This window comes from Marmota monax, unplaced genomic scaffold (assembly GCF_021218885.2).
Source record: "Marmota monax isolate L192 unplaced genomic scaffold, Marmota_monax_Labrador192_F-V1.1 WCK01_AAM20220418_F8-fsc00051, whole genome shotgun sequence".
NCBI classification, from domain to species: Eukaryota; Metazoa; Chordata; class Mammalia; order Rodentia; family Sciuridae; genus Marmota; species Marmota monax.
In genome coordinates, this window is record NW_026695202.1 from 13,535,219 (window position 1) to 13,556,990 (window position 21,772).

Sequence of the window (21,772 nt, forward strand, 5' to 3'; positions counted from 1 at the left end):
TCCCCCTCATTAACAACGTCTTTCCTTATCTTTCTGTACTTCATCTGCCAAATACAGGACGCCAGAATTTCTACAAAACTTGAGCAGATAAGAATATATTTAGAATACACACATCTTTATACAACATTTTTTTCCCATTTCATCATTCAGCAAACAAATAATGGAAAGTTACTAGATCCTAAGATGCAGCTGAAGAAGAATGTCTTTTCTCTAGAAGATTATATTGCATGCCCCGCCCCCCTTTATTGTTGCCATTTTACCAATCCAGAATCACTCGTTCCCCATGTTGAAAGTAAGGTACATCTGTTGTGCCTCCATCAGAGGTAATGGTAACCGCTGTCTAACAAAGGTAAAAAAGCCAAGCTGGTACCTCTCTATAGAATAATCATGAAATGTGGGCTGGGGCTCAGTGGCAGAGCACTTGCCTAGCATGTGTGAGACACTGGGTTCAATCCTTAGCACTGCATAAAAAACTAAACAAATAAAGGCATGCTGTCCACCTACAACTATTAAAAAAAAAAAAAAAAGAATCACGAAATGCTAGTTGTTCTATGGAATATAAGGAAAGCATTTAACCTCCTAATGGGCTGTTCCATTTGCCTTATTAACAAGTCAACTGTTTTTTTGTTTGGTACTGGGGGCTGAACCCAGAGGCACTTAACCGCTGGGCTACACCTCCAGCCCTTTTCCAGACAGGGTCTCACTAAATTGCTGAGGCTGGCCTTGAACTTGCCATCCTCCTTCCTCAGCTTCCTGAGACGCTGTGATTACAGGTCTACACCACCTTGCCTGGCTTAACATGTAATTCTGATTCCAGAGCATAAAACTGCAATTTCCAGGTAGTGGAGCCGTGGGCTGGAAGAAAATTAATAAGAACTGGATCATCTGGTCCTCCTCAGTCCAGCTCTCTACATTCCTCCTTTCCCTCAAATGTGCTGGTTTATCTAATAAAAGTGAGACCATATGACAACGACGTCCTTTATTCTCAGTGGTTTTTCGTTTGATTCTGAAGTTTCTTTGTGAGTGAATGATATCAATTTTATAAGTGTAATAATCTTCTCTTTTTATTCATTCAACACGTTTCATTGCATGTCTGTGTGCAGGGGCTGACACGAGGAGCCAGAGGCCACCTGGAACCAGCCCCTCAGGGACCTGGCAGAATGGTCTGGGAGCAAATTATAATCCAAGTTATGGAAGAAATAGCACTTTAGGGCTTACAGGTATTGTCCCTGCACTGGCTAAGGTGGTCAGGAAAGCATTGTTGAGGGCGTGTTGCTTGAGCTGAGTTGTGACAAATTAGGGCTCCATGGGGAAGTTGAGGGCAGAAAAAAGATTCCAGTTCTAGTTACTTTAGCTGACATTTCCTCTGTGAGCCCTCCTTATATTCAGTGGGATATCTTTCTTAGTTTATATCTCAAACACAGGCAGTCTAAAAACAGACAAAGACATGAAGTGAGGAAGACCAGCAGCAAGCTGGCAAGGGTGGGGGCTGCTGAGCTGCCCATGGAAGCTGTGTGGAGGTGGGATGGCAGCAGAGTTGCTCTAGGAGGGAAAGAAATTAACACCTGGCCCTGCCTCTCACTGGCTCCTGGAGCTTAGGCAGGTCAGTTTTTCTTTGGTATGGGAGGGTGCTTTACCATTAACCTACATTCCCAGCCCTTTCTTTTCTGAGACAGGGCCTCACTAAGTTACACAGGCTGGCTTGAAACTTGTGATCCTCCTAATTCTCTGGAGCCACTAGCATTACAGCCAGGCAACCACCCAAGCCCGGTTAATTTCTTTAAGTCTTGGTTTTCTCAACAGTAAAATGGGGATAATACTCAGCTGGGAGAAAAAAGGGGGTGGGGGCTGGCAGATTTTGTTATTTTAGGATATTAACGGAGGCAAAAAACCTGAACATGCTTAAGAATGAATGACAAGAGGATTTTTAAAGGGATGTCTAGGGCATTCCTAAGGCATCCTATATAAAACGTACATGGAAGCATTCCTAGTCATTTCTGTTACTTTCCTCTCCCTTGTGGGATGGCTGGTCCCTCAAAACTCCAGAGCCCTCTGGGCTTCTCTGCAAAGTCATGGGAAGCTGGAGACTGGCAGCATCACAGCTATCCGGGAGGACCCGGCCTATACCACAATCTACTCCTGGCCATGAAGGTAAACCCAGGCTCATCGCACGCCTTCTGAGCCTTTCCCTTTGTCAAAACTAGAGCTTTTTTTTTTTTTAACCTGTCAGGCAACTTGTGTAGCTACTTATTTCCCACCCCCTTACCTGTTCCAATGCAAACAAGTTATATTATTATTTCTGCAGTACTGGGGATTAAACCCAGGGGCAACTCTGCCACTGAGCTATATCCCCAGTCTCCTCCTCTTAATTTTGAGACAAGTTATTGAGGCTGGCCTTAAACTTGTGATCCTCTTGTCTCAGCCTCTTAAATTGCTGGGATTACAGGCAAACACCACTTTGCCTGGCTATCAACACTTTACTGATGATGATGTTCCACAACATGTAAGACTATGGCAGGTACAAATAATGATTTCTACCAAGGTGCCCACAAAGGAAAAAGTTTGTAATTATCACAGATGAGATGATGTGTACCCTATGGATACAGCAGGCACAGACACTAGCCATTTTTCTAACTCTAATTCTCCTGGGTTGAGAGCCTTCAGGTTCAGCAATAAAAATTTAGGAAGGTAAAACAAAGCAATTTCCTAAATAAAAAGCATCCACTCACTACAATTTAAGTTTGAAGCCAGTCTTCATCCCCTTCTACATATTAAAACATTCCTCAAAAAGTCTTGGTTTAATCATTTTTCTGCTGCACAAGCTATACGTAATGTATTGCTATGATATTAACAAATAGTCTCAGAACTCCACTTAGCAAAATGCCAACACAGGTTTCTAATGATGTTCCTTTGGGTTAACCAGATTTGCTTTTTTTTTTCCTGAAACACAATTTGCATTTTATTTTACCTTTAAGTATATATGACCCATTGAAATAATTCTAATCAGAGGGTTTCTTTTGTAGCCCCCAAAGAAAACTCTGCAACTTTGTTAAAAACATTATATATTTTGTCTAAGGGAATTATTCCCTGTTAAAAAGAAAAGGAACTTTTACCCTTTAAGGAGTTAGAAAGGAGAGACTGGCGCTGAAGCCTGGACTGGGTTGAAGGCAGTAATTAGCACTTTTCCTCTGAATAGAAGCTGAGAACCTGAGAAAAGGCTGAACCCAGCAGGGGCAGGAGCCCTGCGGCAGCCCTGTGATGAAGAAAGAGAACAGCCTTTTCTCAAAGTGTGGAGAGATGAATGCTTATAGACAGTTTAAAACACTGAAATTTAAGTTGCACAAGATCACGTACCAGCTTTATTTTACCCTTTGGTCAAAGAGTGGATTGGCTGATAAAGAGAAATGATTACATTTTGTGCTTTCTGAATCTAAAAAGGCAACTTTTAACAGAAATTTCCCATCAGGGAAGCGACTCTTGGTATAACCCTGCTCCTCTCAGAGGCTCAGCCCACCTGGGAGTTGAGTCTATGTGTCCTTGAAAGCCAATTACTGGAAGCTGCTTATTCAAGAGGCACCCAGACTGAAATGTTTATGATTTCAGTAGCAGGGATGACAAACAATGCCACAATCAGACTCCTCTACCAAGATTTCAAATCTGGCAAGGAAGGACATACTGAAGCTCCAATTTCCCTTTCCTGTCTTCACTACCTCTTTTCCTGCTTGCATTTGAATTCCCTTTTCTTGCTCAGGTCTACTTCTACCTCACAGACCCTCTCATCTGTGTCTCTTCTCAGCAAGGTCACCCTATTCCTGCAGTGGGAAGTTTCCATGGGCAGCCTGGACAGGGACAGAAAGAGGAGGCACTTTTACACAGGGCAGAGTTCCCACAGAAAGGAAGTTACTTGGCCTATAGTTCTAGAGGTGTAAGGTCTAGGGGCCTCATCAAGTGACAGCCTTTTGCTGGCAGTCTTGAGGTAGCACAAAGTGTCACATGGAAAGACACAGGGAGTACATGTATATGTATGTCTCTTCTAGGCTCTCCCCCTCTTCTAATAAAGCTGTCAACACTCAAAAACAGGTGGTCAGGATTCAACAATAGGGGTCAATCCTAATTATTTCCTGAACCCCCCCCCTCCCCAAGCACCTCTAAACTTACTCAAAGGAAGTTTCCCTCCTCTCAATACTTCCCAATGGAGATTAAATTCAACACATGAAGCTTTTGGGGACACCCATCTATACCCAAACCACAGCATGTTTAAGCTACTAGTCTAGCTAGTTCCACTAGACCCAGTCAGGTGTTGGTGAGGAACATTTAATGAAGTAATAAGGATGAGACAGGGCATTTCAGGTCACCTGTCCTGGAAGCACTGTGGTACCCATACCTGTGACTAGCTTGCTAATATTGAATTCTGAGTTGATTCATGTTTCTCAAAGGGTAACTCTGCCACCTGTACCAGCTGCATCCAAAATGAAGCATGTTACAAATACAGACTGAGAACTCCACCCTGGGAAGACTGCATGTGCAGCTCAAAGTCTAATAACTGTCAGGTCAGTTCACCCTCAGGGACACATATATTTTCTTCTTCATCTGTTTTAACAGATTACTCCCAGATGAGGAAGATACTCAGCAAGGGGCTGATCCTCACTTCAACAGAAGAAAACAGAGTCTTGGAAATAACATGACCAAGATTAAAAACATTCAATGATTTTCAGTGTATCTATTCCCTCATCTCCAAATTTTTTTTTTTTTTTTTGAACTGGGATTGAACCCAGGGGCACTTTGCCACTAAGCCACACCCCCAGCCCTTTTAATTTTTTGAGACAGGGTCTCACTGAGTTGCTAAAATTGTCCTTAAACTTTCAATCCTCCTGTCTCAGCTTCTTGCGCTGCTGGAATTATAGTCGTGCACCACTGCAGGGCTCCCACCTCCAATTTTTAAGTGTCTACTAACTGTTCGGACAGGTCTCATTTATTCAACAACCTGACAAGGCAGCTCAGCTATTGTCCCATTTTTCAGGCTAAGAGACTGGGCTGAGGGGGACATTACAGTTTTCTAAGAAGCCAATTCCTAGGACTAGGAATCTCAAAGATCTCAAAGATTCTGTAGACATCGTTCCTCACCAACAACCGTCTCTTGTGTTTTCAAAGACCATCTGTTCAGTAAATCTGGTAAATCTAAGAGCCTCGTGTGCTCTCTCCTCTGATCCCTTCTCTGGACAGCACCAATGGGTGAGAGAGAGTTTAGTCACAATGGCTTTCTTTCATGAGTGAGATTAGAAAGAGACCATAGGCAAATGATGGGATTAGCCAAATAACTGAACTGCCTGAAAATATATTGATGAGGCTGGGTGTGGTAGCACATGCCTGTAGTCTTCAGTGAGGATGAAGCTCGAGAATCATAAATTTGAGGCCAGCCTGGGCAACTTAGGCACTGTCTCAAAATTAAAAATAAGAAAGGGTTGGGGATGTAGTTTAGTGGCAGAGTGCCTCTTGGGTTCAATCCCTAGTACCAGAGAGAAAGAAATCAATGATTAAGAGGTTTCAAATTAAGGTGCTAAATAAAGGCAATACTTGGTGCTTACTGGTGGCCTCAGAGCTCCTTGAAGGCCCATGATGTGTTAATGTGTGTGTAGCTGGACCATTTCCTGGGGTTCTCCAGAGCTAATCTGGAAGGTCTTGAACAGTATTCTAGAGCTGAACAATTAGGATTTTGGCATATTCATTTAAATGGAATTCCCAGGGATGAGGTGTGTCTGGGAGAAGAATGCTTATCATACAAACCTGGCCTAAGGTGTCATAAGGAAGGAGCACTTTGGAGAGTATGACCCACAGGTTAACACTAAAGACTGCTTCTGCCTGTGAGGGACCTGGGAGAGAGAGGGAGTGGCATGGAGAGCATCAGGTGAAAGGGCTCTTCAGAGTATAGCTTGAAGGGTGTGGTGGCTTCAGGGTTTCGGAGGACATAGGAGGAACTAACCGGGAAAGCAGAAAGGTGTGGCTCTTGATGTGTGCTGACTTCTCCCAGTGCTCACTCAAATCCTCCAAGTCACTCCAACAGCAGCAGGCCACGCCTCTGAATTCGTCCCCACTCAGGCTACCCTTCCCAATAAGGTGCAGATTCTTCCTTGACCCCAGGGCCTTGTGGCACTCATGGGGAATTGGGAGTGCTGATGGAAGGGAGGCTAGAGCTCCACCTGGCATCAACAAACCATGAAGCACCACAGGAAACCCTTCCTTCTGACACGGCATACTTCCACACTTCACTTAGATGTCTAAGAGGCAATCTTAGACTTAACATGGACAAAATTCAAGTCCCCATTTCCCACCAAATTATTCTTCCTCCAAGATTTCCTGCCCCACAAAATGGTATTACATTACCCAGTGGCAAAAAGATGACCATTTTCACTCCTGGCCCACAGAGGCCAGAACAGGCTCCCGCCTACCTCTCCAACTTCACTACCCTCTCTTCCCTTACCCACCTCTTTCTTTGTTCCTCAAATCCACCAAGCACAGTCCCTCCCCACAGCCTGTGCACCAGTTGTTCCCTCTGCTTCAAGTGCTCTCTGGCTCTTTCTGCTATTCCCACCTCAGCTTCTCAAGGAAGCTGAGGTCCCCTATCTAACTCAGTTGCCTGATCATTTGGTCACGTTTGCCTTATTTTACTTATTATTAATGATTTGTTCCTGGTACACAGAAGATGCCAACTAGATGCTGAGTAAATGAACTGAGTGCAGATGAAGAAGGGTTGAAAGATGGGACTGGTTGGCCATTCTTGAGTTTTAGAAAGATCTTGGTTATACAGAGGATGAACTAAAGAGGACAAACTAAAGGGTGGGGAGACCAAATAAGATACTACTCTGATGAGAAAGATGATGGACTGAATCAAGGGGGTGACAGTGAAGGAAAGAGAGATTTATGTTATTTAGGAACTAAAATCAACAGTATATAGTGATTGCCTGGATGAGAGAAACGGGGAAAAGAGAGGAATGAGATGGTTCCAAAATTTCTGGTTGGGATAGAGGTGACAGGCAGAGGATATTCAAGTCTGCATATTCCAGAATAGCTCCATGCAGGACCTCTTCCTCCCCTCCTCCCAAGTCCAAGGGGGGGCTGTTTTCCAGATGAACCATTTGTAACCACTACCACCAGCATTAAGACTCAGAGGACCCAAGAGGCAGACTGAAACTCATAAACAACAAAACCTTGCACAGAAGCCCTCTGTAACAAAGGCAGAATTTGTGACAGTGGTCCTTGGCATACTGTGCTTCACAAAGAACCATAAGAATAAGGAATTCAGATCAACCACGGGTTGTCTATCTCTCGTGCATTAATTTTCCTGGAACTACAAGTGGTGTGCATATATACATATGCAATTTATTTACATACAATTCTATGTAGAGTCATGGTCTTGTTAACAAAACATCTTAATGTATCTATACAAGTCTAGTCTAGCTTAGATCGACAATCATCTAAGTGCTGTTAGGCTGAGGTCCCTGGATGTTGTGGGGTCTGTGTAAGCACCCAGAAGCTTCACCTGACCTGAAGGAAGGAAGGTTGAGTGGACGGCTTCAAAGGCATGACTTGCCCAGAGTCTTGATACAGTGGGACCTATCATTATCAAAGTGACTTGGGGGATTGAGAATGAGTGCTAAGTGGTCTGACAGGAGAAATGGGAGTGCTATAGAAGCACTTGCTGCCTGAGGAGAACCAGGTGATAAATGAGCTGGTTTTGAAATCTATGTGTTTTTCATGAATAAAAGTGGATTCAGAGCCAGCTTGGTGGCACACACCTGTACTCCCAGTGACTTGAGAGGCTGGGCAGAACGATGGCAAGTCTGAGACCAGCCTCAGCAACTTAGCAAAATCCTGTTTCACAATAAAAATAAATAAATAAATAAAAAATCTGAGAATGTAGCTCAGTGGTAAAACATCCCTCAGTTCCATCCCAGTGTTGCTCCCACCATAAAAAAAAAAAAAAAGTAAATTCAAATGCCCTGAGAAACTGCCTGAGTAGGGAGGTGCAAAGTCTTGAGCCAGCAGACACATGTCAAGTTTAAGAGGCTGCCCTTTCAAACTCAACAAATTCTGAAATTAAGGGAACTCTACCTAGAAATCTGCAAAGAGAATCATCTGTTGCTTATTCAAATTAACTATTACCCTATTGAAACCATTTTAAGTAATTTCTGTATAAAGAAACAAAGTAACTCACAAACCAGAGGTCTTCACCTGACATCTATCTGAACCAAGATTTACACATCATGGACAGTTTTCAAAGTCTAGAACTATCTGGAACCTCCATGGAGCCTGTCATAATGAACATTGCCTGAGAATTTGTTAAACAAACGGCATTTTACAAAACACCCTTTCACTAGCTGCTCAGTAAAATGACCTGATTTGCTATTTTGTTGCCCTTGGTCTTGTGCCTCTGTTTGCATGGCAGTTCTTCAGTTATGTTTTCATAAGGCACACTTCTTGACAATAGTATGCTACAAACATTCAAGTTCTAAAATTAAGCATGCACAGCTGACATCACTCTGCTGAACCTGGCTTACTGGGACAGGGTCACACAAGCCTGGATTACCTCTTTATTTTGATTTTTTTACCCAATAAGGTTAATGGCAGGAACACATCTTTACTAAAACAACACGGGAGCACATCAATCCAAGGCTGATGCTAGACCATAATAATTTATTTTCTTTAAAGCCACCTCAATGAAAAGCCTCCTGTAGCTTGGTGTCCACCAAGACTACCTGACCTCAAGAAAAGTGAGTTTTCTTTTACAGCCTATCATTGTCTACAGATGAGAAATGGTAAGAGCTCTACTGCCCATGTAGGAGCCACTCCTGAAAAGGGCTCAACTCATCTGAACTCTCAGATGAGTTGATTTATTTTATTTATCTTCAGATAAGTAAAATTATTCAGACTAAGAAAATGTGTATTGAAAAATAAATGAGAAATAGTAAAAATTCAAAATTAATTATCAGTGAACAAAAAACACAAAATAGAGAACAATACCAATATCACTAATAAAATAAATGAAATTATAAAGAAGTTCTAAGAATTTTAAAAGATCTAATGATGTTTAGGTTGTGTTAGAATGTAGGGTCACATATTGTGTGGATGATCATAACTTGGCATGATCCTTTTCGGTCAGTCTTTGAGATAATGCCTATCAAAAGCCATAACAATGTTTATACTTTTTGACTGAGCAGTTCAAAATCCAAAACTTTTTCCCAAGATAGCTCCACAAATAAAAACGTTTTTTGCTGCACAAAAAGTAGTAAATTAACTGGAAATAAACTTAATGTATGAAAGTTCAGGAATCATTAAATAATTGGCATTTACCCACATTAAATAAGACAAAAACCTTCCACAGAATATAAAAATTAAAATTATAAAATTAAGTGAAAAGATCATACACAGATGTGCATCTTCAGTCTAATGACAGAGGTTTGCTGGGTCTCTATCGTGGACAAGTTCCTCTGTGGACCTCAGTTTCCTCATCTGGAGTGTAATAAGACCCATCCTCAGAGGGTTCCTTTGAGGTTTAAATGTGATTAATCAAGTATAGAGCTTGGAAAGCAATCAACACACTTCAGTCCTTAATACACCATAATTCCATCCTGTAAAATAATAAGTACAAGAACAAAATCTGGAAGAGGCAAACATGTTGGGTTATTGGTATTATGACTTTCTTTCACCAACAGTTCCATTAGTTTATAATATGAATACTACTGTTGTTTACCTTTATGTAAATAATATGTAATTTTTTAATGAAAGGTATTTCCTGTTTCCACAACCCAGGAGAAGGACTGGGAAATCTGGTCACCAGGGTCCCATTCAGACACCGATGCCAGGCTGTTTTGTCTTCTCTTTTGCCTCTGCCAGTATCTCCTGCCACTTCCTGTGAGGAGAGCTGCTCCAGGCCCACAGAATAAGTGCCAACCATGGCAACAATCTCCACCTCCAGAGCCCATTCAAGTACCTCCATTCAACACACAAAAGTCTTAAAAACATTCTGGAATTCTGAGAAATGGGTGCTACTATACATGGCACGGGAGCTGCTGGGATTACAGGTGTGGCACCCAGCTCACATCAGTTCTTTCTGAATACAATCAAATAGAATCTTGATTTCCCACCATGCTTTCATATCTTTGGAAGTTATTTAAAAAACAAAACCAGTGAATTGCCCCTTCTGTTCCCCTCTTCCAATTGTAGTGTAGGTGGTGGGGTGGTGGTGGTGGTGGTGGTTATTATTGGTACCGGAGATTGAGCCCAAGGGTGCTTAACTACTGGGCCACATTCCCAGTCCTTTTTAATACTTTATTTAGAGACAGCAAGGCCCTAAGCAACTTAGTGAGATCCTAAGTTGCTGAGGCTGGTTTTGAACTCTCAATCCTCTTGCCTGAGCCACTGGGATTACAGGCGTGCACCATGTCACCCAGCTTAGGCAACTATTAAAATGATAAATTCTTTGGTATCTTCAGAATTCTCTCTTTGGGATTTTGTTTTTAACATGATACAGACCTTGTGATTTCCTATTTTCCCCCTTTTTCAACTTGGATTTAAAAGTTCACTAGTTTTAATTCTATTTGGAAAGCTAAATAAAAATCAGTCCTTATTACAAAACAAAAAGCACTGCACTAGAGCCTGACCTGAATATGCATATCAGGCCAGACTAATTCCGTCTCTTTCTTCTGTCCACTACGTATTAGCTGCACACCTGACTCTTCCTCTGCTCCCTGGATCCCCTGCTCATCATTGGTGTCTTGACCCCCACCCCTTGCTTGCTGAGCTAGACCCTTGGCAGTTTCATCCCTGGCCTCCCCACTCCACCTGCCATGTCTAATCACTGTTAAAATTCAACTGACTCTGAATCCTAAAACATTTCTGGGGTCTGTCCCCTTCTTCTGATTCCCTTTTCCACCATGTATTTGAGCCCCTGTACAAATTATCCCACAGTGTCTCAACTGGTCTCTTTGCATCTCCTGTCTCCCCACTTCTTTCCTGAATTTCCTTGATGAAACACAACCCTGGCCATGTGATCTATATGCTTAGAAATTAACAGAGGTTCTTCACTGCAAGTTAAAAGCCAAATCCTTACACTATGATCCTACCACAGTTCACATATTTTCTATATATTAACTGATTTGGGGGAATAAGAGATGAAGTGCGATGGCAAAGTATTTGCCATGAACATATCACACAGAGAATCCTTAATTATTTTGCTGATGAGTCAAAAAAGTTTACTTTAGTCAGGCACAGTGGCACATGCCTGTAATTCTAGTGACTTGGGAGGCTGAGGTGGGAGGATCCCAACTTCCAGACCAGCCTCAGCAACTTAGGAAGGACCTAAGAAACTTAGCAACATATTTCAAAACCAAAAATAAAAAGGACTGGGTATGTACCTCAATGGTAAAGTACCCCTGCATTCAATCTCTAATCGCCCTCCATACCAAAAAAAGTTTATTTTTAAACAACTATTATCAGGTAGACTCTTTCCTTTGAACTTAGGTAATCACCATAAAAAAATGTACCAACTCACAGAATATTAATGCCTTTTGACTTTTTCTAATGCAAGGGATGAAACCCAGGGCATGCTAGGCAAGTGCTCTACTACTGAACTATCTATCCCCTCAGCCCTTAATGCTTTTATTTACTGTGTAAGACAAAAGACTATTTCCTTCCTTTTGCCTCTTTTCTTTTGGAGAATATAATTGCTGAGAGTATCAATGTTGGCTGATTTAATTTCATAAGACAGGTTAATACTGCACCTGAAATACCATAACCCTGCTCCCATAAAAAAACCTTGAGTTTCCAGCAAGAATCAAAGTCAGAAGAAAAATGTTTATTTCATATGCAAGACAACTTCCTATGACAGTGAGTCCTGGACACTCCTGTGACCATCTGCCATGTGTGCTAGGAGGAAGGCTAATTGAGCTACAGCCTACTGAGGGAGTGCACCACCCAGAATACATCTTTACAAAGACCACCTGAGAACAGACACCAGTCCACAGTGAGCACCTTCTTTAAACCACCCCAACTACTGAAATGTACCAAACACACTTCCCTAAGCAGTTTCCAAAAAGTTTTGTTTTGTTTGGTACTGGGGGACCAAATCAAGAGTTTTGTATATGCTAGACAAAGCACTCTACTGAGCTAAACCCCAGCCCCTAAAGAGTGACATTCAATGCCTGCAGCAACCATCTTTATAGTAGCTGCTGTAAATTTTCATATTTTATAGATGAAGAGTGTGATATAATGGTTAACAGTCTTGAGCACATGACCCAGGCAGGAGAGAGCAAGTACTGACCTCTCACCCAGGCCTCTTCACCACATCACTGAGAGAATGGCAAAAGCTAGAAAGGTGAAGTACACCTATGAGGGTAGTTGGAACTGCTTTCTGCCAGAATCACAAAAACCTTCCTACACAAGGCTCAGGAGCCTTGACCTAGTGCCACATGCCAACCAGGGCACCCAGGGCTTAAGCCGACTCACCCAGAAGTACCTCCAAGGCTCCAACTTCAGATTGCCACTGACCTTCATGTAGGGATTTGGATATTTGAAATAAAACCTACTTTCACATACTATTTGATCATGTTAGCTCTTTTAACAGATTATTGAGAACTAGTTATGGGCTGGGGTTGTGGCTCAGTGGTAGAGCACTTGCCTCACATGTATGAGGCCCTGGGTTCGATCCTCAGCACCACATAAAAATAAATAAATAACGATATTGAGAACTAGTTTAACATCTTGGGTATGAATTATTTGGCCTGATGTACAATGATGTGTTTATTATGACTTGTTTGTCGATACTCTTGTTTACCAACCCTTAGCATTTTCAAAGAATTAGAAGTTTTACTTTAAAATCAGTTGTAATTCTCACCTATCACCCTCCCATGTTTTAAAAAAGAAATAAAAAAACTTGAAGGAAAATTAACAGTCCTTTGATTCATCATGATATACATGCAATACAATTCAAAACTGAAATCTTCACTTTAAATTCCTTAGAATTTAGACAAAGAAAAGTAACCCTCCCCCCCCACATCCAGTATCAGTGCTATCATGTTGTGATATAAAGAGATACCACACAGTGTTAAGGAAAAAAGATAATGAGATTACAGAAAAAAGGTAGCTGCTCTACCCTGAAAGTTACAGGAAAAGAGGGAACAGGCTGTGTCTTCCCTAAGAGAATGTGTTATACAGACCAGCCCAGGACAGAAGTATGGGCTGAGATAACAGAGCAAGTGGCTGCCAGGAAAAAAGTGCAGAGCAGGAACAATCACCGCAGCTGGGTGTACAGAGCAGGGTGCTGGAGGGCAGAGACCAGGAGCTGAATATAAGGGGGCGGCTTCAGCAGGACCGGGCTGGTGGTAGCTGCATTGCCAGGCTTTGAGAAACACCAACCTTAAGAAGCACATAGACAGGAATTCAGAGAACATGTAGGATTAATGGCTTTACCTTACAGTGAATTATGCAGAGCTAACTTTCTTATCTGGCTGCTTGTGATATTTCAATTAAGTTTCATTTTCATAACATAATCAGTCTGTTAATATTTTTATATTTGTCAAATGTTTTCTATTTATAATTTTTAAATTATATTTTAAAACTTACAAATTGAAAGTAAATTAAGGAGGGATATTGACCTGTTATATGGGGGGTAGCATATCATCCATTATTTAAACTTACATTAAAAATAAACCTTAAAGCTGGGCATAGTAGCACATGCTGTAATCCCAGAGACTTGGGAGGCTGAGGCAGGAGGATCACCAAATTAAAACCCAGCCTGAGCAACCTAGTGAGGCCCCAAGCAACTTAGTGAGACCCTGTTTCAAAATTAAAAACAAAAAGTGGGGGTTGGGATTGTGGCTCAGAGGTATAACGCTCCCCTAGCATGGGTGAGGCTCTGGGTTTGATCCTCAGTACCGCATAGAATAAGTAAAATAAAGATACTGTGACCAACTACAACTAAGAAATAATTTAAAAGCCGGGGGCGGGGGGGGGCATAGTGGTTGAGCACCCTGGGTTTAATCCCAGGTACCTGCCCTCCGCCTCCCAAAATACAGTCTCTTTAATATACTGACTGAAGAAATTTTTAAAAAATTAATGTAAGCTCAGTTCTTCACATGACTTGCAGGGTTAAAAAGAGATGAAATATTCCTCAAGGGAGCTGTTAAGAACAAGTTTGGGAGAGGGAGGGAGGGAAGGACAGGTGGCTCTCCCACCTGTAGGGCAAGTCTGGGGTGTGCTGTCTCGAGGGCTCCATGGCCACCAGATCAGGTCTCTACCACAACCCTGCAAACCTCACACTCCTCACCACCTCAAACACGATTTGTATTTATTAATACCCCTGTTTAGGGGTGAAACTTGCGTAACACCATTCGGATCAGAGGTCAAAAGTGGACAGAAACAAAGGGAACAGTGCAAAAGCAGCTAAAAAGGGAAGGGGAGTTAAGGCCGTTCTGTTTGAGACAGGAATGGTCTGGTTTTGGGCAGTTTTCAGACTAATGTGACACAGGGACAGGAACTACTCTGAGGACTTCTTATTAGTTGTTCACAATATCATGCTTGTCAAAACACCAGGTAAATACACAGGCCAAAGTGGATCTCTACTGAAATGTGTGTGGCCTTATCTTTTATGATGGGATTGAGAACATGCTCATTAAGCAAGACCAGTATTGAATGCATCTGCTAAAGGCTGCGATAAAGTGACCTTGACAAATTGAAACATCATTTATTAAAGAAAAGGCAAGTTTGTGCAATTATATATTAAGAAAAGGAGAATAATAGCTAGATTAATAAAAGGATCTGGTAGTCACAGTGAAACATCAGCTCCAAGAACCAAAAAGCATAACTTTATAAACCATTTTTTAAAATCGATACATCTCAGAGCTATACTAACTGCACATGAACATTAAGCCTCTCAGTTGATTTTTTTACTCTGGAGTAATGGAACACTATTCTCTCCCTTCCTATCTCAGTACTTGCAAGAATAAAACAGATGTACAAGTATTTTGAAAAATTAACTTCCAAATATAAAGATAGTATTCTATTTTTATTTTCATTTTAAAAAAGAGTTAAACAGAGAAGGATCAATGGAAGAGAAAGGAAATAAGCTTAAAGCTGCAGCATGAGATTTACAACTGGTGAAGTGTTAGTGAAATTACACAACAGCCCAGAATCTATGTCCAGAGCCTCTATTCTACAGGATCATGTAGTTAAAAATTACTTTTTTTCTTGGGGATAGGGGTATGGGGGAGAGTACTGGGGCATTGAGCATAAATGTTCTACCACTGAGCTACACCCCCAGCCCTTTTTATTTTTTAATGTAAAATAGTCTTACTAAGTTGCCCAGACTGGCCTTGAACATGTGATCCTCCTACCTTAGCCTCCCAAACAGCTGGCATTACAGGTACGCATCACCATAGCCAACTAAAATGACCTGTATTTTTATGGTTTGCTTTAAATGAAACCTCCCAACATTTTGTCCCTTGGAGAGCATAGTTAATTTGAAGCACTTCTGAAACAGTTGAGACTGAAACTGATGTTTTAAAAAGCAAAATATACTTTCAGTGTTTGCTACCTAGAGTACTCTGTCATTGGAACCATCTGGTCACTGAAAGCTAGGGATGAGAGTTAGAAAGAGACCAATTGATCATATTTGGTACATTTGTTCCAATTATAACATTCCATATTTTATTTGGGGATCAAATCTGACAAGCAGTAGACTAAATAATCTCTTTTTAAAGAAATGGATTCCTGATTGGGCATCTTAAGAGGCAGGCTAGCTTTTCACCATGCTTTCAAAGAAGAAACTGAGGCTTAGGGTGGCTGCGTCATTATGGGGCATCTTTTACCTCCTACAAACTAAATGTGACTAAAGATACAAATGCTAGGGATTTGGTGGGACACTATTTAGCTTGATTACTTGTCACCAATTATTGCTAGAGAATGCTTAAGTTCTCTCTCTCTCTCTCTCTCTCTCACACACACACACACACACACAAACAAAATGCACCAAGAAATGTTAACAATATTAAATGTTGAAATAAAACGCTTGCAGATGGTCACATACCTCCCTCAAACATCAAAATAAACAAACCCACCAAATACCAGAAAAAAAATTGACCAGTAGGTCATCAACTTGGGCATGATGATTAATGAATTACTGAGTGCTCAAATTTAACTTTTTAAAAAATTCTGTACCTTAGGTTCTTAAATTCTTATATCTCTTTATGATCTCACATTTTAAAATGTTTTTGGGTCTAAACTTACTAAAGGAGGTAAATATATTTCAAACTTGATGTTTCAGAGTGACGCTGATAATGGAAAGAGCAAAGAGAGGGAGAAAAAAGTGCATGAGGGAGCCCAAGAGGGAAAGGCAAGCTCCCATGTGACCGAATTAGAAGGCTCCCATTTCATTTTTTGTGTGGTGCTGGGGATCAAACCAGGGCCCCACACATACTAAACTGGCATTCTACCACTGTACATTTTTTACTTTCCTAGTATTTCTTTTATATTAGACACTGTTACAATGCAAGGATAAAATCCAGTGTATGGGTGAGGGAGAGGTTACTATGAGGTCCAAGACGACTAGGATCCTGCCTGATAAAATTCTTCTTAACTACAACTGAAATTCATTTATATATGTCAACTAACAAAAATACAGTAGTCTAAAAATGGGGGGGGGGGCAAACTTGCAAGACTTTTGAAAAAGGAGAGAAGAGGTATTCAAGTTCTGGAAGTTGGAAACAGGGTAGATGAGAAAAAGTGATATGGTGGCCTGAAAGGGAGCAAACAATAATATGCAATGAAGTCATCACTAGAATGCTGGCCTCCGTATGGCACAGACTAGGGAAGCTCAGGTCCTCAGTAAAGGGGTGAGGTGGGGCTGGAAAAGGAACATTTTCTCAGTTTTTATGAGGAATTAGCTTCCTACCTCAATCTGACTTAACAGAGAGGAAGGGGGCACACTGAAGACAAGGGGGGCGCCAATATCTGCACACTGAAGGCCAAAATCACCCCCATCCACACTCACCCACCCCTCCACCTGGCTCTTTTGAAGAAATGGATTCCTGATTGGGCATCTTAAGAGGCAGGCTGGTTTTCACCATGCTTTCAAAGAAGAAACTGAGGCTTAGGGTGGCTGTGTCATTATGAGGCATCTTTTACTTCCTACAGGCAACCAGTTGGTGCCTCTGCGTAGAATATTTCAAGATTCCTCTCAGGGAAAACTGACCTCGGAGAGAAGACCGGCAGATACTGACTAAGCTACCTTCTACAGGGAGGACCACAGGCCAACAAGCCTTGCACATACTGAAACCCAAAACTTCAGATGATTTCTTTTTAGTATCTCTTTCTCTTCTAAAACTACAAATACATGGCCAAGGGTAACAGGCATGTGAAGAACCTCCAACAAGAAAGAGGAAAATAGAAAACAAAAATATTTAGAGAAAAGTCTTTAAAAAGCAACCTGCAATGTGCTCAAAAAGTTAGTATCACCATAAACCAAGCTGATAATGTTTTCAAAATCAGTACGTTTAGAGTAAAAAGGCTCTTTAAAGTATCAGAAACAAAACTAAGTACATGAATTGAAGAAAGCATGGAGAAATTAAAACAAGACAACAAAGAAATGGAATACAACACAGAGAAGCAGCCCAGAGGAGCAATCCAGGAAGGAAAGGCAATTCCTTATCAACAGGAATTATGGAAAGAGAACAGAGAAACCAGAGGAAGGAAATCATGAAAGAAGAAATAACAAAGGACATATTTTCCTGAACTGAAATATGTGACTGACTGTACAGGTGGAACAGTCTCACAGAGCCAGCATAATGAGACCTAATCCTACTTGAGATCTGAGAACCTGAAGGAAGAAAGGAGATCTTCCAACCTTCCAGAAGAGAACAATGTAAAGGGTCCTGTCTTCTCAACTGCAACACTGGAAGCCAGAGGGCAAGTCACCAGCAATGAATTCAAGAGGAAAATCACTTCAAATCCAGAATTTCATACCCAGCCAATTCTCAATTAAGCATAAGGGTGGAATAAAGAAATGTCCAGAAAGACAAGATGGCCACATACACCACAGAACCTCTCAGGAAACTACTAAAGGATGATGTACTCCCTTTAAGGGAAGGCCCATTTTTAAGGAAGAGGCAGACATGGCACAGGAGACCGGAAACAAAGCAGAATACGGAAATGAAGGCGATGAGCCACCTCAGGATAAGGGTTAGAAAACAGGACTAAAGAATAAATACCCTGACTGGAAAATGTGGATTAGAAAGATGTGGTTCAAGAAAATAGAAAGCAAATGAAAACAGGAATTAAATCTAGAGCAATAAAACATTTTAGAAGAAATATAATCAGGGCTGGAGATGTGGCTCAAGCGGTAGCGCGCTCGCCTGGCATGTGTGCAGCCCGGGTTCGATCTCAGCACCACATACAAAGATGTTGTGTCCGCCAAAAACTAAAAAAAATATAAATATTAAAAAATTCTCTCTCACTATCTCTTAAAAAAAAGAAATATAATCATAGCATACTTTGTAGTACAAACATCAAAAATGAAAATTTAAATGAAAAAAAAAACTCAATCAAGAACATAGACAGCAGTAAAAGTTATTATTCAAAAACAAGAAACTAGCAGAGGCAGCACCTTCTGAAACCTGCACTGTTGAAACTGGAAGCAGGAGTCAGTGCTGAAGGTAGAGCAGGGTCACTTCACAGCCAATGGCATGACTTTATGGATATGTGTTACTGATGAAAATAAAAGTTAAAACAAATCTTCCAAACTACTCACTCCACTGTCTGCCCATCATTTGGGGCTTAGGAGTTTGTGATATGTAAGAATAAAGACTAAGATTGAAGAAATGGAACCAGAGTGAAGTCATAAAAGCCCAAGCTGGTAAGGAATTTCTCCTACTCACCATCTCTCTGGCTATTTCCAGCGCTTCCTGCAGGCCGTAGAGCCTGCCACAGACCAGGTAGATTCCATTGGCCCAGAGAATACAACCCTCATGGACCCAAAATTCGTTGCTGTCAAGAGGTAGTTCAGGGATTTGTAACTCCAGCTCGGGGCCACCTTCTGAAGTGGTGGGCACAGAGGGCTTTGTGTCCAAAACAGTCTTTTCACTGCTGCCCTCAGTGGCTGCTTTTTTACAAGGGAGCCCCCTGGACAGGGACCGGGGGCCTCCACCACAGTCTTCTGAGCGGTGGCGCCGCTTGAACCTGGGGTGTGCAGCCAGGCTCCTCTGCTCCTTCTGCTGCTGCTGCTCCTCCTCCTCCTCAGTGTCCGTCTTGGAGCCATTGGAAGCACTTTTGTGCCGTACCTTGACTTTGCTCTGCATTTCCGTGGCCCTCTTGGGAGGTGGATTCTTCGGGAGAGTGGCTGCATAATCTTGGGGATAAAAGGGTCCAAAGAGGTCACCCATGTTCCGGTAACTGGCCCACTTGCCACACAGACAGCAAACCAGGTGCCCCATAACAGAAGACTCTGTCACCACAGGCCCCTGCAGCATAAAGGACGAAGCTGGGAGCACCTTGCTTTCAGTGCTACTGGGGGGAGGGGTTAGGGACCTCTGACTTTTCCGACCCCTCACCAATTTGGTCTGTTCCTCTTCTTCAGCATTGATGATTGTACAAACGGCTCCAAGTTCACACTTATTTACTACATGAATATAAGGGAAAAAAGACTTGTTCTTAGCATCTGTTTTATCCAATGGCTGAGTGGCATATTTGAGCTTGATCTCAGGTTCTTGGGGCTCTACGATGGGAACTGCTTGTTTGGTTTTCCGCTTCCTTGGCTGGGCTCCAGGCTTCCTTCTCTCCCTCCTTTGCCTCTGCTTTTTTGGCTTTGGCTCTCCATCTGCAGAACCTTCTGGTATCTGAGGGGGTTGGGGTGGTGGAGGTGGTGGCTGCTGCTGTTTCTTTTGCTTATTCACACTACCTATGGGTCTCCCCTTCTTCTTTCCTGATGGGAAATATCCCTTTGGGGGGAAACTCTCTTGTTTGGGTGAAATTGTCACTGTATCATTCTCTTTCTCTTCAGCCTTGGGGTTTGCCTCTGGGGCCAATATGCCCACTGGAGCTACATTCTTTGAGTCAGGAAAGAGTAAAGGTGCTGCTCCGCCCAGGGAACCATCTGGTCTCCCTTGGTTACTGCCAGGCTTCTGTGAGGTTGCTGCTGTCATGGCACCAGGGGGTTCCTTTCCAGCGGGAACTGTTTCTGGATGTGTTTCTGCCTTTACTTTGTCGTCCCCACTGCCATGCCACTCTTCTGAAGACCTCGGAAGAGGCTTTTCAACATTTAACTCCTGGTTGGTTGGACCGACTAGGTCGGACACTACCTCACCTTTTCTCTTCTCCATCTCAGCTTCTTGAGCAGCCACAGTACCACCCTCTGGAGGACCACTCTTCAGAGACAATATGTCATCCAGCGTGACCGTGTCTCCTCCTACCTCTGCACTGTTTGCAGACGCACTCCGCCTAATATTTGGGGACGTGATCTTCTGAACTATAGCTTCTAATTTCAGTCCCCGTCCTTTCCGTGGGGGCAGTATTTTGGTCTTAGCAGGGCTTGTAAGGGTAACAGCAGGACAGTTTCTATTATCTGGGCTCGGGAGGTCCTTGGAGGAATCTCTCTTAGGGATAGACTTGATGTCCTGACTGTGAGAAAGGTGCGCGTAGGAATTGAAGGCTTTATCGGTGCCTTCTTTTGATGGGTGAAGGAGGCGCCCTTTATCATCAGCACTAGTGTTCTTTAGATCTTGTGACTGTCTCTTACTGGGGATGGGAGAGATAAAAGAACGCACACGCCTCCGCATGATTAAGGGGTTTTGAGACGAATGATCCTCCTGACCCGGGAGCCTCAGCATTACATTACTAGGTTTGGATGACTGTGTAGATTCAGCTAGTCCGTGTCCATCGGTCTCATGTGGTGGCCCGTACCTTTTTTGATTAGACATTCCTGGAGGACCACTGCTCTTAGCAGGAGAAGTTTGCCGAGAAAGATCCCAACAAGATTCTTGTTGCAATTTCTGGGAGCCATGCTTCAATTCCATGCCTTTGTTAGGCAGGCCGTCACTAGACATGAGGCAGCGTCCTGCTTCCTGACCGCTGGGGTCATGGTATGTCCCTACAGGTGGCCCATACATCATACCGTCTTTGTCGTTTTTCAGAGGGCTCCGTACTCGGTCAAGAAACTGCTGTTGCCGTGGGCTCTTCCGTGGCCCCTCTTGCCTGTGTTGAGCCGCAGCAATTACTCCCTGAGCAGAACTGCTGCTCCAGTCTTTGTATTCCTCTTGCTGCTGTTGGTACATCTGTCTCTTATAATGGAGCTGGGAATTCAAACCTGCGTTAGGGTCCCCGTAAGCATGAGCCCGAGTGTTTGTGTGATAAGCAGAGGCCAGGCTTTCTGAGTTGGGAGAAAAGGGAGCATGCAAACTCCTGTTGGCCCTCTCTGAAAAGGTCATGTGTGGGTTTATGTGATGAGGGTCTCCCCCTGGGCCTCTGCTTCTTCCGGGAGACATTTTCAATTTTTCTGCAAAATCATGATACTGAGAAGGGGACCGACCCCTCATAGCCTCCCGACTACCAACTCTGCCAGGGACCCGACGCATTGGTGTGGGCCTGCTGTCTTGTGGGCCATAGTCTGAAAGGGAATCATGGGCCGCTGCTCCAGGGCTGGCGTTGCCGCGGTAAGACTCATGCTTGATGCTAGCGGGATGGCAGTGGTCTCCAGATTTCTTATTGTTGAAACTAGCTTGGGATTTGGATT

The 21,772-nt window shown here is 42.6% G+C and overlaps 1 protein-coding gene across 6 annotated transcripts in view; it reads right to left on the reverse strand.

The window, feature by feature from the left end:
* The window catches only part of Tcf20 (transcription factor 20), a 175,627-nt gene that overhangs the window by 26,583 nt on the left and 127,272 nt on the right, over positions 1 to 21,772 (reverse strand). For all 6 annotated transcript variants that reach the window (XM_058574216.1, XM_058574218.1, XM_058574217.1 and 3 more), the window contains exon 2: positions 18,924 to 21,772. This exon is cut by the window's right edge and continues 2,920 nt beyond it. In XM_058574216.1, the coding sequence (XP_058430199.1) occupies positions 18,924 to 21,772 (2,849 nt within the window). The remainder of the gene's footprint in view (positions 1 to 18,923) is intronic.